General features: G+C 44.3%; 1 protein-coding gene across 4 annotated transcripts in view; it reads left to right on the top strand.

The window, feature by feature from the left end:
- LOC135538312 (BICD family-like cargo adapter 2) overlaps window positions 1-15,014 on the top strand; it is a 34,010-nt gene extending 18,996 nt beyond the window's left edge. For all 4 annotated transcript variants that reach the window (XM_064964224.1, XM_064964227.1, XM_064964223.1 and 1 more), the window contains 3 exons: window positions 8,186-8,268; window positions 12,413-12,527; window positions 13,757-15,014. In XM_064964224.1, the coding sequence (XP_064820296.1) occupies window positions 8,186-8,268; window positions 12,413-12,527; window positions 13,757-13,936 (378 nt within the window). In that variant the 3' untranslated portion in view covers window positions 13,937-15,014. The remainder of the gene's footprint in view (window positions 1-8,185; window positions 8,269-12,412; window positions 12,528-13,756) is intronic.
- Window positions 15,015-15,998: the final 984 nt, after the last annotated feature.

The raw sequence follows: 15,998 nt of genomic DNA, 5'->3' as shown, positions 1-15,998 counted from the left end.
AGGTCTGTCTGTAGTAAAGAGATGGGGAGAGGTCTAGCTGTAATAAAGAGATGGGGAGAGGTCTGTCTGTAGTAAAGAGATGGGGAGAGGTCTGTCTGTAATAAAGAGATGGGGAGAGGTCTAGCTGTAATAAAGAGATGGGGAGAGGTCTGTCCCTAATAAAGAGATGGGGAGAGGTCTAGCTGTAATAAAGAGATGGGGAGAGGTCTGGCTGTAATAAAGAGATGGGGAGAGGTCTAGCTGTAATAAAGAGATGGGGAGAGGTCTGTCCCTAATAAAGAGATGGGGAGAGGTCTGTCTGTAGTAAAGAGATGGGGAGAGGTCTAGCTGTAATAACGAGATGGGGAGAGGTCTGTCCCTAATAAAGAGATGGGGAGAGGTCTAGCTGTAATAAAGAGATGGGGAGAGGTCTGTCTGTAATAAAGAGATGGGGAGAGGTCTGCCTGTAATAAAGAGATGGGGAGAGGTCTGTCCCTAATAAAGTGATGGGGAGAGGTCTGTCTGTAATAAAGAGATGGGGAGAGGTCTGGCCGTAATAAAGAGATGGGGAGAGGTCTGTCTGTAATAAAGAGATGGGGAGAGGTCTGTCTGTAGTAAAGAGATGGGGAGAGGTCTGTCTGTAATAAAGAGATGGGGAGAGGTCTAGCTGTAATAAAGAGATGGGGAGAGGTCTGTCTGTAGTAAAGAGATGGGGAGAGGTCTAGCTGTAATAAAGAGATGGGGAGAGGTCTGTCTGTAGTAAAGAGATGGGGAGAGGTCTGTCTGTAATAAAGAGATGGGGAGAGGTCTAGCTGTAATAAAGAGATGGGGAGAGGTCTGTCCCTAATAAAGAGATGGGGAGAGGTCTAGCTGTAATAAAGAGATGGGGAGAGGTCTGGCTGTAATAAAGAGATGGGGAGAGGTCTAGCTGTAATAAAGAGATGGGGAGAGGTCTGTCCCTAATAAAGAGATGGGGAGAGGTCTGTCTGTAGTAAAGAGATGGGGAGAGGTCTAGCTGTAATAACGAGATGGGGAGAGGTCTGTCCCTAATAAAGAGATGGGGAGAGGTCTAGCTGTAATAAAGAGATGGGGAGAGGTCTGGCTGTAATAAAGAGATGGGGAGAGGTCTAGCTGTAATAAAGAGATGGGGAGAGGTCTGGCCGTAATAAAGAGATGGGGAGAGGTCTGGCCGTAATAAAGAGATGGGGAGAGGTCTGGCCGTAATAAAGAGATGGGGAGAGGTCTGGCTGTAATAAAGAGATGGGGAGAGGTCTGGCTGTAATAAAGAGATGGGGAGAGGTCTGTCTGTAATAAAGAGATGGGGAGAGGTCTGTCTGTAATAAAGAGATGGGGAGAGGTCTGGCCTTAAAGAGATGGGGAGAGGTCTGGCTGTAATAAAGAGATGGGGAGAGGTCTGTCCCTAATAAAGAGATGGGGAGAGGTCTGTCTGTAATAAAGAGATGGGGAGAGGTCTGTCTGTAATAGAGAGATGAGGAGAGGTCTGTCCCTAATAAAGAGATGGGGAGAGGTCTGTCTGTAATAAAGAGATGGGGAGAGGTCTGGCTGTAATAAAGAGATGGGGAGAGGTCTGGCCGTAATAAAGAGATGGGGAGAGGTCTGGCTGTAATAAAGAGATGGGGAGAGGTCTGGCCGTAATAAAGAGATGGGGAGAGGTCTGTCTGTAATAAAGAGATGGGGAGAGGTCTGTCTGTAATAAAGAGATGGGGAGAGGTCTGGCCGTAAAGAGATGGGGAGAGGTCTGGCTGTAATAAAGAGATGGGGAGAGGTCTGTCCCTAATAAAGAGATGGGGAGAGGTCTGTCCCTAATAAAGAGATGGGGAGAGGTCTGTCTGTAATAAAGAGATGGGGAGAGGTCTGGCCGTAATAAAGAGATGGGGAGAGGTCTGTCTGTAATAAAGAGATGGGGAGAGGTCTGTCTGTAATAGAGAGATGGGGAGAGGTCTGCCTGTAATAAAGAGATGGGGAGAGGTCTGTCCCTAATAAAGAGATGGGGAGAGGTCTGTCTGTAATAAAGAGATGGGGAGAGGTCTGGCCGTAATAAAGAGATGGGGAGAGGTCTGTCTGTAATAAAGAGATGGGGAGAGGTCTGTCTGTAGTAAAGAGATGGGGAGAGGTCTGTCTGTAATAAAGAGATGGGAGAGGTCTAGCTGTAATAAAGAGATGGGGAGAGGTCTGTCTGTAGTAAAGAGATGGGGAGAGGTCTAGCTGTAATAAAGAGATGGGGAGAGGTCTGTCTGTAGTAAAGAGATGGGGAGAGGTCTGTCTGTAATAAAGAGATGGGGAGAGGTCTAGCTGTAATAAAGAGATGGGGAGAGGTCTGTCCCTAATAAAGAGATGGGGAGAGGTCTAGCTGTAATAAAGAGATGGGGAGAGGTCTGGCTGTAATAAAGAGATGGGGAGAGGTCTAGCTGTAATAAAGAGATGGGGAGAGGTCTGTCCCTAATAAAGAGATGGGGAGAGGTCTGTCTGTAGTAAAGAGATGGGGAGAGGTCTAGCTGTAATAACGAGATGGGGAGAGGTCTGTCCCTAATAAAGAGATGGGGAGAGGTCTAGCTGTAATAAAGAGATGGGGAGAGGTCTGGCTGTAATAAAGAGATGGGGAGAGGTCTAGCTGTAATAAAGAGATGGGGAGAGGTCTGGCCGTAATAAAGAGATGGGGAGAGGTCTGGCCGTAATAAAGAGATGTGGAGAGGTCTGGCCGTAATAAAGAGATGGGGAGAGGTCTGGCTGTAATAAAGAGATGGGGAGAGGTCTGGCCGTAATAAAGAGATGGGGAGAGGTCTGTCTGTAATAAAGAGATGGGAGAGGTCTGTCTGTAATAAAGAGATGGGAGAGGTCTGGCCTTAAAGAGATGGGGAGAGGTCTGGCTGTAATAAAGAGATGGGGAGAGGTCTGTCCCTAATAAAGAGATGGGGAGAGGTCTGTCTGTAATAAAGAGATGGGGAGAGGTCTGTCTGTAATAGAGATGAGGAGAGGTCTGTCCCTAATAAAGAGATGGGGAGAGGTCTGTCTGTAATAAAGAGATGGGGAGAGGTCTGGCTGTAATAGAGAGATGAGGAGAGGTCTGTCCCTAATAAAGAGATGGGGAGAGGTCTGGCCGTAATAAAGAGATGGGGAGAGGTCTGGCTGTAATAAAGAGATGGGGAGAGGTCTGGCCGTAATAAAGAGATGGGGAGAGGTCTGTCTGTAATAAAGAGATGGGGAGAGGTCTGTCTGTAATAAAGAGATGGGAGAGGTCTGGCCGTAAAGAGATGGGGAGAGGTCTGGCTGTAATAAAGAGATGGGGAGAGGTCTGTCCCTAATAAAGAGATGGGGAGAGGTCTGTCTGTAATAAAGAGATGGGGGAGAGGTCTGTCTGTAATAGAGAGATGAGGAGAGGTCTGTCCCTAATAAAGAGATGGGGAGAGGTCTGTCTGTAATAAAGAGATGGGGAGAGGTCTGGCCGTAAAGAGATGGGGAGAGGTCTGTCTGTTATAAAGAGATGGGGAGAGGTCTGTCTGTAATAAAGAGATGGGGAGAGGTCTATCTGTAGTAAAGAGATGGGGAGAGGTATAGCTGTAATAAAGAGATGGGGAGAGGTCTGTCTGTAATAGAGAGATGAGGAGAGGTCTGTCCCTAATAAAGAGATGGGGAGAGGTCTGTCTGTAATAAAGAGATGGGGAGAGGTCTGGCCGTAAAGAGATGGGGAGAGGTCTGTCTGTTATAAAGAGATGGGGAGAGGTCTATCTGTTATAAAGAGATGGGGAGAGGTCTGTCTGTAATAAAGAGATGGGGAGAGGTCTATCTGTAGTAAAGAGATGGGGAGAGTTATAGCTGTAATAAAGAGATGGGGAGAGGTCTGTCTGTAATAAAGAGATGGGGAGAGGTCTAGCTGCAATAAAGAGATGGGGAGAGGTCTGTCTGTTATAAAGAGATGGGGAGAGGTCTCTCTGTAATAAAGAGATGGGGAGAGGTCTGTCTGTAGTAAAGAGATGGGGAGAGGTATAGCTGTAATAAAGAGATGGGGAGAGGTATAGCTGTAATAAAGAGATGGGGAGAGGTCTGGCTGTAATAAAGAGATGGGGAGAGGTCTGTCCCTAATAAAGAGATGGGGAGAGGTCTGTCTGTAATAAAGAGATGGGGAGAGGTCTGGCCGTAATAAAGAGATGGGGAGAGGTCTGTCTGTAATAAAGAGATGGGGAGAGGTCTGTCTGTAGTAAAGAGATGGGGAGAGGTCTGTCTGTAATAAAGAGGTTGGGAGAGGTCTAGCTGTAATAAAGAGATGGGGAGAGGTCTGTCTGTAGTAAAGAGATGGGGAGAGGTCTAGCTGTAATAAAGAGATGGGGAGAGGTCTGTCTGTAGTAAAGAGATGGGGAGAGGTCTGTCTGTAATAAAGAGATGGGGAGAGGTCTGTCCCTAATAAAGAGATGGGGAGAGGTCTAGCTGCAATAAAGAGATGGGGATAGGTCTGGCTGTAATAAAGAGATGGGGAGAGGTCTAGCTGTAATAAAGAGATGGGGAGAGGTCTGTCCCTAATAAAGAGATGGGGAGAGGTCTAGCTGTAATAAAGAGATGGGGAGAGGTCTGGCTGTAATAAAGAGATGGGGAGAGGTCTAGCTGTAATAAAGAGATGGGGAGAGGTCTTGTTGTAGTAAAGAGATGGGGAGAGGTCTGTCTGTAGTAAAGAGATGGGGAGAGGTCTGTCTGTAATAAAGAGATGGGGAGAGGTCTGTCTGTAGTAAAGAGATGGGGAGAGGTCTAGCTGTAGTAAAGAGATGAGGAGAGGTCTGTCAGTAATAAAGAGATGGGAGAGGTCTGTCTGTAATAAAGAGATGGGGAGAGGTCTGTCTGTAATAAAGAGATGGGGGGAGAGGTCTGTCTGTAATAAAGAGATGGGGAGAGGTCTGTCTGTAGTAAAGAGATGGGGAGAGGTCTGTCTGTAATAAAGAGATGGGGAGAGGTCTGTCTGTAATAAAGAGATGGGGAGAGGTCTAGCTGTAGTAAAGAGATGAGGAGAGGTCTGTCAGTAATAAAGAGATGGGGAGAGGTCTGTCTGTAATAAAGAGATGGGGAGAGGTCTGTCTGTAATAAAGAGATGGGGAGAGGTCTGTCTGTAATAAAGAGATGGGGAGAGGTCTGTCTGTAATAAAGAGATGGGGAGAGGTCTGTCTGTAGTAAAGAGATGGGGAGAGGTCTGTCTGTAATAAAGAGATGGGGAGAGGTCTGTCTGTAATAAAGAGATGGGGAGAGGTCTGTCTGTAGTAAAGAGATGGGGAGATGTCTGTCTGTAGTAAAGAGATGGGGAGAGGTCTGTCTGTAATAAAGAGATGGGGAGATGTCTGTCTGTAATAAAGAGATGGGGAGAGGTCTGTCTGTAATAAAGAGATGGGGAGAGGTCTATCTGTAGTAAAGAGATGGGGAGAGGTCTGTCTGTAATAAAGAGATGGGGAGAGGTCTGTCTGTAGTAAAGAGATGGGGAGAGGTCTGTCTGTAATAAAGAGATGGGGAGAGGTCTGTCTGTAGTAAAGAGATGGGGAGAGGTATGTCTGTAGTAAAGAGATGGGGAGAGGTCTGTCTGTAGTAAAGAGATGGGGAGAGGTCTGTCCCTAATAAAGAGATGGGGAGAGGTCTGTCTGTAATAAAGAGATGGGGAGAGGTCTAGCTGTAATAAAGAGATGGGGAGAGGTCTGGCCGTAATAAAGAGATGGGGAGAGGTCTGTCTGTAATAAAGAGATGGGGAGAGGTCTGTCTGTAGTAAAGAGATGGGGAGAGGTCTGTCTGTAATAAAGAGATGGGGAGAGGTCTGTCTGTAGTAAAGAGATGGGGAGAGGTATGTCTGTAGTAAAGAGATGGGGAGAGGTCTGTCTGTAGTAAAGAGATGGGGAGAGGTCTGTCCCTAATAAAGAGATGGGGAGAGGTCTGTCTGTAATAAAGAGATGGGGAGAGGTCTAGCTGTAATAAAGAGATGGGGAGAGGTCTGGCCGTAATAAAGAGATGGGGAGAGGTCTGTCTGTAATAAAGAGTGCTGCCAGTCTCTCTTGGCTAAGAGATGAGGAAAGATTGAGAGCATCACTTTTTGTTTGAATTAGAACCGTTAATGTGTTGGAAATGGTTTGTCAACTTTGTCAACACACAGCTTTGACACACACATTTACACCACCAGACATGTCACCAGGGGTCATTTCACAGTCCCCAGGTCCAGAACAAATTAAAGGAAACGTACAGTCTTATACAAAGCCACAAATGCAAGAAACTCCCTTTCATCTTAAGTAAACAGCAAACTTTAAAAAAATTTTTTAACAACACCTCACGGCACAATGCCCCCGTGTGACCTACTTGTTGTGTGTATGACATGTGAAACTGATAGAGATATATGTATATGTATCTATATGTTCATGTTTCTAAATGTACAGTACCAGTCACTCATTCAAGGTTTTTCTATGTTCTACATTGTAGAATAATAGTGAAGACATCAAAACTATGAAATAACACATATGGAATCATGTAGTAACCAAAAAAAAGTATAAATATATTTTATATTTCAGATTCTTCAACCCTTTCAGATTCTTCCACCCTTTGCCTTGATGACAGCTTTGCACACTCTTGGCATTCTCTTAACCTGCTTCACCTGGAATGCTTTTCCAACAGTTTGAAGAAGTTCCCACATATGCTGAGCACTTGTTGGCTGCTTTTCCTTCACTCTGCGGTCCAACTCATCCCAAACCATCTCAATTTGTTTGAGGTCGGGTAATCACCCGAGGCCAGGTCATCTGATGCAGCACTCCATCACTCCCCTTGGTCAAATAGCCCTTACGCAGCCTGGAGGTGTGTTGGGTCACTGTCCTGTTGAAAAACAAATGATAGTCCCACTAAGCACAAACCAGATGGGACGGCGTATCGCTGCAGAATGCTGTGGTATCCATGCTGGTTAAGTGTGCCTTGATGGACTGTCGTTTATCTTTGCTTATTTAAGTGTGTAATGCTGTCATCGTGGCAAAGGGTGGCTACTTTGAAGAATCTCAAATATAAATAATGTTTTTATTTGTTTCACACTTTTTACATGATTCCATGTGTTATTTCATAGTTTTGATGTCTTCGCTATTATTCTACAATGTAGAACATAGTAAAAACACTTGAATGAGTCGGTGTGTTCAAACTTTTGACTGGTACTGTATGTAACATTGTAGTCTTTTGTCTGTAATGTACTTTTAGTTGAATGTTGGAGCCCAGTAAGACGAGCTGTCGTCATTGGCGACGACTAATGAGGATCCTAATAAATCAAATTAAAAACACACTCCAACACCTCTCTCTCAAACACACTAACCTCTCTCTAACTTCTCTCTAACCTCTCTCTAACTGCTCTCCAACACACTAACCTCTCTCTAACCTCTCTCTAACACACCAATCTCTTTCTAACCTCTCTCTAACACACTAACCTCTCTCTAACCTCTCTCTAACACATTAACCTCTCTCTAACCTCTCTCTAACCTCTCTCTAACACACTAATCTCTCTCTAACCTCTCTCTAACACATTAACCTCTCTCTAACCTCTCTAACACACTAATCTCTCTCTAACCTCTCTCTAACCTCTCTCTAATCTCTCTCTAACACACTAACCTCTCTCTAACCTCTCTCTAACACACTAACCTCTCTCTAACACACAAACCTCTCTCTAACACACTAACCTCTCTCTAACCTCTCTCTAACACACTTACCTCTCTCTAACCTCTCTCTAACCTCTCTCTAACACACTAACCTCTCTCTAACACACTAACCTCTCTCTATCCTCTCTCTAACACACTAGCCTCTCTCTAACCTCTCTCTAACACACTAAACTCTCTCTAACCTCTCTCTAACACACTAACCTCTCTCTAACACACTAACCTCTCTCTAACCTCTCTCTAACACACAAACCTCTCTCTATCCTCTCTCTAACACACTAACCTCTCTCTAACCTCTCTCTAACACACTAACCTCTCTCTAACACACTAACCTCTCTCTAACCTCTCTCTAACACACTAACCTCTCTCTAACACACTAACCTCTCTCTAACCTCTCTCTAACACACTAACCTCTCTCTAACACACGAACCTCTCTCTAACCTCTCTCTAACACACTTACCTCTCTCTAACCTCTCTCTAACCTCTCTCTAACACACTAACCCCTCTCTAACCTCTCTCTAACCTCTCTCTCTTGTTCTCCTCAGCTATGCTCCAGAGAGGCGGAGCTTGATTCTCTGAGGGAGGAGCTACAGCCATTCAGGAGCTGTCAAGGAAAACCCAGCTACAGGTACACCCGTATGCACTCACACACACTTACACACACTTACACACACTCTCACGCACACTTACACGCACTCACACACACACACTCACACTCACACTGTGTTGTTGTTTGTGTTGCGCTGCTTTGCTTTATCTTGGCCACGTCACAGTTGTAAAATGAGAACTTGTTCTCAACTGGCCTACCTGGTTAAATAATGGGTAAATAAAATCAAATAAAATACAATAGGCCTAATGTAATCATATAAAACACATACTGTAGTCCTATTGTATTTCCTACTGTAATCATATAGAACACATACAGTAGGCCTACTGTAATCAAATAAAACACATACTGTAGTCCTATTGTATTTCCTACTGTAATCCTTTAGAACACATACTGTAGTCCTACTGTAATCATATAAACACATACTGTAGTCCTACTGTAATCATATAGAACATGTACTGTAGGCCTACTGTAATCATATAGAACACATACTGTAGTCCTACTGTAATCATATAGAACACATACTGTAGTCCTACTGTAATCATATATAACACATATTGTAATCATATAGAACACATACTGTAGGCCTACTGTAATCATATAGAACACATACTGTAATCATATAGAACACATACTGTAATCATATAGAACACATACTGTAGGCCTACTGTAATCATATAGAACATGTACTGTAATCATATAGAACACATACTGTAGTCCTACTGTAATCATATTAACACATACTGTAGTCCTACTGTAATCATATAAACACATACTGTAGTCCTACTGTAATCATATAGAACATCTACTATAGTCCTACTGTAATCATATAGAACACATACTGTAGTCCTACTGTAATCATATAGAACACATACTGTAGTCCTACTGTAATCATATATAATACATATTGTAATCATATAGAACACATAATGTAGACCTACTGTAATCATATAGAACATGTACTGTAGTCCTACTGTAATCATATAAATACATACTGTAGTTCTACTGTAATCATATAGACACATACTGTAGTCCTACTGTAATCATATAGAACATGTACTGTAGGCCTACTGTAATCATATAAACACATACTGTAGTCCTACTGTAATCATATAGAACATGTACTGTAGGCCTACTGTAATCATATATAACACATACTGTAGTCCTACTGTAATCATATAGAACACATACTGTAGTCCTACTGTAATCATATATAACACATATTGTAATCATATAGAACACATACTGTAGGCCTACTGTAATCATATAGAACACATACTGTAATCATATAGAACACATACTGTAATCATATAGAACACATACTGTAGTTCTACTGTAATCATATAGAACATGTACTGTAATCATATAGAACACATACTGTAGTCCTACTGTAATCATATAGAACATGTACTGTAGTCCTACTGTAATCATATATAACATGTACTGTAGTCCTACTGTAATCATAGAAACACATACTGTATTTCTACTGTAATCATATAGAACACATTGTGTAGTCCTACTGTAATCATATAAACACATACTGTAGTCCTACTGTAACCATATATAATACATATTGTAATAATATGGAACACATAATGTAGGCCTACTGTAATCATATAGAACACATACTGTAATCATATAGAACACATACTGTAGTCCTACTGTAATTATATAGAACATGTACTGTAGTCCTACTGTAATCATATAGAACATGTACTGTAGTCCTACTGTAATCATATAAATACATACTGTAGTCCTACTGTAATCATATAAACACATACTGTAGGCCTACTGTAATCATATAGAACACATACTGTAATCATATAGAACACATACTGTAGTCCTACTGTAATCATATAGAACACATACTGTAGTTCTACTGTAATCATATAGAACATGTACTGTAATCATATAGAACACATACTGTAGTCCTACTGTAATCATATAGAACATGTACTGTAGTCCTACTGTAATCATATTTAACATGTACTGTAGTCCTACTGTAATCATGGAAACACATACTGTAGTCCTACTGTAATCATATAGAACACGTTGTGTAGTCCTACTGTAATCATATAGAACACATACTGTAGTCCTACTGTAATCATATTGAACACATAATGTAGGCCTACTGTAATCATATAGAACACATACTGTAATCATATAGAACACATACTGTAGTCCTACTGTAATCATATAGAACACATACTGTAGTCCTACTGTAATCATATATAACACATATTGTAATCATATAGAACACATACTGTAGGCCTACTGTAATCATATAGAACACATACTGTAATCATATAGAACACATACTGTAATCATATAGAACACATACTGTAGGCCTACTGTAATCATATAGAACACATACTGTAATCATATAGAACACATACTGTAGTCCTACTGTAATCATATAGAACATGTACTGTAGTCCTACTGTAATCATATAGAACACATACTGTAGTCCTACTGTAAACATTTAGAACACATACTGTAATCATATAGAACACATACCGTAGTCCTACTGTACTCTTCTAGAACACATACTGTAATCATATAGGACACATACTGTATGCCTACTGTAAGTCCAGAGACTAGAGACTATGAGGAACGGTAGTGGCTCCAGACAGTGCTTTGAAGGGCTGGTTGATCTCCCCCTCCAGGATGGAGAAGCTGTCTTGGTTAAAGTACAGGGATTCTAGTGGGGGGATATAGGTAGCACACAGGAGGACATTTGTCTCTGTTGTACAGGGATTCTAGTTTGGGGATATAGGTAGCACACAGGAGGACATTTGTCTCTGTTGTACAAGGATTCTAGTGGTGGGATAGAGGTAGCACACAGGAGGACATGTTTATCTGTTGTACAGGGATTCTAGTGGGGGGATAGAGGTAGCACACATGAGGACATTTGTCTCTGTTGTACAGGGATTCTAGTGGTGGGATAGAGGTAGCACACAGGAGGACATGTTTATCTGTTGTACAGGGATTCTAGTGGGGGGATAGAGGTAGCACACAGGAGGACATGTTTATCTGTTGTGATCATTTCCTTTGGAATTTCGAGCCAAATGTAAACTGTTCCTGTTTTGATTAATTTAATAGAGTGAGTTATGTCTGTTCTATACCAAATTATCATACCCCCTGAGACCCTTCCCTGTTTCACACCTGGTAGTGTGGTGGATGGGACTACCTGCTCTCTGTAACCTAGAGGGCAACCAGTGGGTCTGTCTCCTCTATACCACCCACCTGGTAGTGTGGTGGATGGGACTACCAGCTCTCTGTAACCTAGGGGGAAACCAGTGGGTCTGTCTCCTCTATTACCACCCACCTGGTAGTGTGATGGATGGGACTACCAGCTCTCTGTAACCTAGGGGGAAACCAGTGGGTCTGTCTCCTCTATTACCACCCACCTGGTAGTGTGATGGATGGGACTACCAGCTCTCTGTAACCTAGGGGGAAACCAGTGGGTCTGTCTCCTCTATACCAGGTTTCTTGTAGGATGCCAATGTCAGGTTCCTGCTCTTTAGGCCAAAGGCAGATGACCTCAGGCATTGGAAATTCCATTATGAGATAGTGAAGGCTTTGTGTTCCATAAAGTGTCCAATGTTGTTGGTTGTGTGGTTTGGCCTCAGACCAGTAAGTGTGAGCAGAGCCTGCTGAGTATCTGGTACATTCCATTGGCTTGGGCTTGTTTAAGAGTGGGGGTTGGGCCTGTTTTCCCTCTCACTACCTGGGCATATGTGTGACTTCCATGTTGGGGCCCTCTTTGCTGGGGTGGGGTGCATGGGGTGGGCAGGAGGGGCATAGGTCTGATCTGAGGGGGCATAAATGGGGTGTGGGCATGGCTGACTTGGGGGATTGTTGATTGTTTGGGGTGGGGGTGTGCATGTGGCTGATGGTGTTGTGGTCTGGATGTGAGTCCTCTCGGCGTGGGTCCTCTATGTGTAGGTCCAGGGGGGGGGGGTTTATTCATCTGTTTCTCCTGTGTGAAGTGTAGGGGCTGCGTTTGAGAGCGATGTCCTTTAGAGTCCGGGCGAAGGTGGGCACTGCTGCCTTGTAGAGGTGGACCTGGTCATAAAGGCTGTTCAAGTCCAGGGTGGAGTGGTGGGCCAGGTAAACATTTGGTTTTGAATCTCTCTCTCTCTCTCTCTCTCTCTCTGTGTAGCTCCCTGGAGAGCGAGGTGTGTACGGTGCGAGCGGAGAGAGACAGTCTGACCCAGCAGCTGCTGAACACCATTCAACATAAGGTGGTGCTGTCGCAGGAGGTCGACGCATTTCAGGTAGGTCTGGGGGGTGACATGGCAGGTGGGTCTGGGGGTGACATGGCAGGTGGGTCTGGGGGCGACATGGCAGGTAGGTCTGGGGGTGACATGGCAGGTGGGTCTGGGGGGGTGACATGGCAGGTGGGTCTGGGGGCGACATGGCAGGTGGGTCTGGGGGTGACGGTGGCAGGTGGGTCTGGGGGTGACATGGCAGGTGGGTCTGGGGGTGACATGGCAGGTGGGTCTGGGGGTGACATGGCAGGTGGGTCTGGGGGTGACATGGCAGGTGGGTCTGGGGGTGACATGGCAGGTGGGTCTGGGGGTGACATGGCAGGTGGGTCTGGGGGGTGACATGGCACAGGTGGGTCTGGGGGGTGACATGGCAGGTGGGTCTGGGGGTGACATGGCAGGTGGGTCTGGGGGTGACATGGCAGGTGGGTCTGGGGGGTGACATGGCACAGGTGGGTCTGGGGGTGACATGGCAGGTGGGTCTGGGGGTGACATGGCAGGTGGGTCTGGGGAGTGACATGGCAGGTGGGTCTGGGGGTGACATGGCAGGTGGATCTGGGGGTGACATGGCAGGTGGGTCTGGGGGTGACATGGCAGGTGGGTCTGGGGGTGACATGGCAGGTGGGTCTGGGGGTGACATGGCAGGTGGGTCTGGGGGCGACATGGCAGGTGGGTCTGGGGGGTGACATGGCAGGTGGGTCTGGGGGTGACATGGCAGGTGGGTCTGGGGGTGACATGGCAGGTGGGTCTGGGGGTGACATGGCACAGGTGGGTCTGGGGGTGACATGGCAGGTGGGTCTGGGGAGTGACATGGCAGGTGGGTCTGGGGGTGACATGGCAGGTGGGTCTGGGGGTGACATGGCAGGTGGGTCTGGGGGTGACATGGCAGGTGGGTCTGGGGGTGACATGGCAGGTGGGTCTGGGGGTGACGGTGGGCTTGTTTTCTCAGACTGACAGTTACAGTACAAAGAAGAAAACATTTCAATTTACTATTTTATTTTATCGACCTCTCTCCCCACTTTCAACCCCTTCTCTCGCTCTTCCCCTCCTTCTCCCCCTCCCTCTCTCTCTCCCTACCTCTCTCTCCCCCTCCCTCTCGCTCTCTCCTACAATCTCGCTCTCTTCCCCCTCTCGGCCTCTCCCCTCACTCTTCCCTCCCCCTCTCGCTCTCTCCACTCCGCTCTCTCTCCCTTCTCTCTCTCCTCTCCCCTCGCTCTCCCCCTCTCTCTTTCTTTCAGGAGGACATGCGCCTGCTGATAAGTCAGCAGGTGCAACAGCAGGCAGAGGAGAAAGAGAGAGAAAAGGAAGGAGAGAAAGAGAGCAAGAGGAAGGGGCTGCAGAGAACCCGGTCCATGAGAGTCAGAGGAGAGAGAGGGAAAGGAGGATTCTTCTCTTCTCTCTTTAAAGGGGATGAATAGAGAGATGGAGGGACATAAAAACGGGGGAGAGAGGGGGAAAGAGAGGATTCTTCTCTCTTTAAAGGGGATGAATAGAGAGATGGAGGGACATAGAAACGGGGGAGAGAGGGGGGAAAGAGAGGATTCTTCTCTCTTTAAAGGGGATGAATAGAGAGATGGAGGGACATAGAAACGGGGGAGAGAGGGGGAAAGAGAGGATTCTTCTCTCTTTAAAGGGGATGAATAGAGAAATGGAGGGACATAGAAACGGGGGAGAGAGGGAAAGAGAGGACAGATATTTGATGTAAATATTGAAATATAGATCACATGGTTAAACATTAAGATATTTAGTTTATACTGTAATGTTTTACACATTCGAAAGTCTCTCAGCCTATCACACAATGTTATGCAAATTAGTTCCTGTATGTGAGGATACTGGGGGTAGTTTTTGGTGAGGCGTTTGTGCAGCAGGTCAGTGCTGGTGTGCACTGTCTGTGTTCATCCAAATAAATTACAACTTGATTGTTTTATGGGAAATCAGTGTCCTAGACTGTTTACGCTAGTCAACAAACTACATGCGCCTGTCGGTGGCCTTACAGGCTCATTACAATACTATACCACGTCCATGTAATGTTGAGAATGTTCTACTGTGTATATTTAGAATGTTCTACTGTGTATATTTAGAATGTTCTACTGTGCATATTTAGAATGTTCTACTGTGTATATTTAGAATGTTCTACTGTGCATATTTAAAATGTTCTACTGTGCATATTTAGAATGTTCTACTGTGTATATTTAGAATGTTCTACTGTGTATATTTAGAATGTTCTACTGTGTATATTTAGAATGTTCTACTGTGTATATTTAGAATGTTCTACTGTGTATATTTAGAATGTTCTACTGTGTATATTTAGAATGTTCTACTGTGTATATTTAGAATGTTCTACTGTGTATATTTAGAATGTTCTACTGTGTATATACAGTGCCTTGCAAAATTGTTCAGCCCTTATTGGATTTATGACAATGAATTACATTTTTTCATCCCACATTTTCATAACACAATAAAATATGAAGAAATCCAAGGGGCCTGAAAACATTATGCAAGTGTAACGGCGTTCTTCGTTTGTCGAAAGAGAGTCGGACCGAAATGCAGCGTGGTGGTTACTCATGTCTTTAATGAAACAAATGACGATACATGAAATAACTTATAAATACAAAAACAACAAACGGAACGTGAAAAACCTATACAACCTGTCTGGTGAACACTAACACAGAGACAGGAACAATCACCCACAAACACACAGTGAAACCCAGGCTGCCTAAATATGGTTCCCAATCAGAGACAACGATAATCACCTGACTCTGATTGAGAACCGCCTCAGGCAGCCATAGACTAATCTATACACCCCACACAACCCTAAGACGAAACACACTACAAATAAACCCATGTCACACCCTGGCCTGACTCAATAATATAACATAATAAATATAGACCAGGGCGTAACAGCAAGAAGCTGTATATACAGTATATTCATGATACTATTGTGTTAATATACAGTATATTCATGATACTATTATGTTTACATACAGTATATAAATTCATGATACTATTGTGTTTATATATAGTATATTCATGATACTATTGTGTTTATATACAGTATATACATTCATGATACTATTGTGTTTATATACATATATACACTACCATTCTGTTATGAACTTGAGTGAAGACCCAAAAGCGGTTTTAACAGAAAACAGAGTTCTTTAATGAAAAAACAGGAATGGCATAAATCCTCTTCCAACGTTGTCAGCGGAACAAAAAGAACGTTAGTATAGTGCAGGAGGCACCTGCCAGGCAGACTCCGACAGGACAGGACAAGGTGGAAGCAAACGAGACGACAGCTTGCTTCTGGCATCAAAAAACACAAACAAGAATCAGACACTGAAAGTAGCAGGAACAGAGAAAGAAATAGAGACCTAATCAGAGGGGGAAGAGAGAACAGGTGTGAAAGAGTGAATGAGCTAGTTAGAGGAGATGTAGAACAGCTGAAGAATGAGAGACAGAGAAGGTAACCTAAAAAGA

The sequence above is a fragment of the Oncorhynchus masou genome, unplaced genomic scaffold (genome assembly GCF_036934945.1).
Source record: "Oncorhynchus masou masou isolate Uvic2021 unplaced genomic scaffold, UVic_Omas_1.1 unplaced_scaffold_939, whole genome shotgun sequence".
Classification (NCBI taxonomy): domain Eukaryota; kingdom Metazoa; phylum Chordata; class Actinopteri; order Salmoniformes; family Salmonidae; genus Oncorhynchus; species Oncorhynchus masou.
This window is presented reverse-complemented; position numbering and strand designations above follow the sequence as displayed.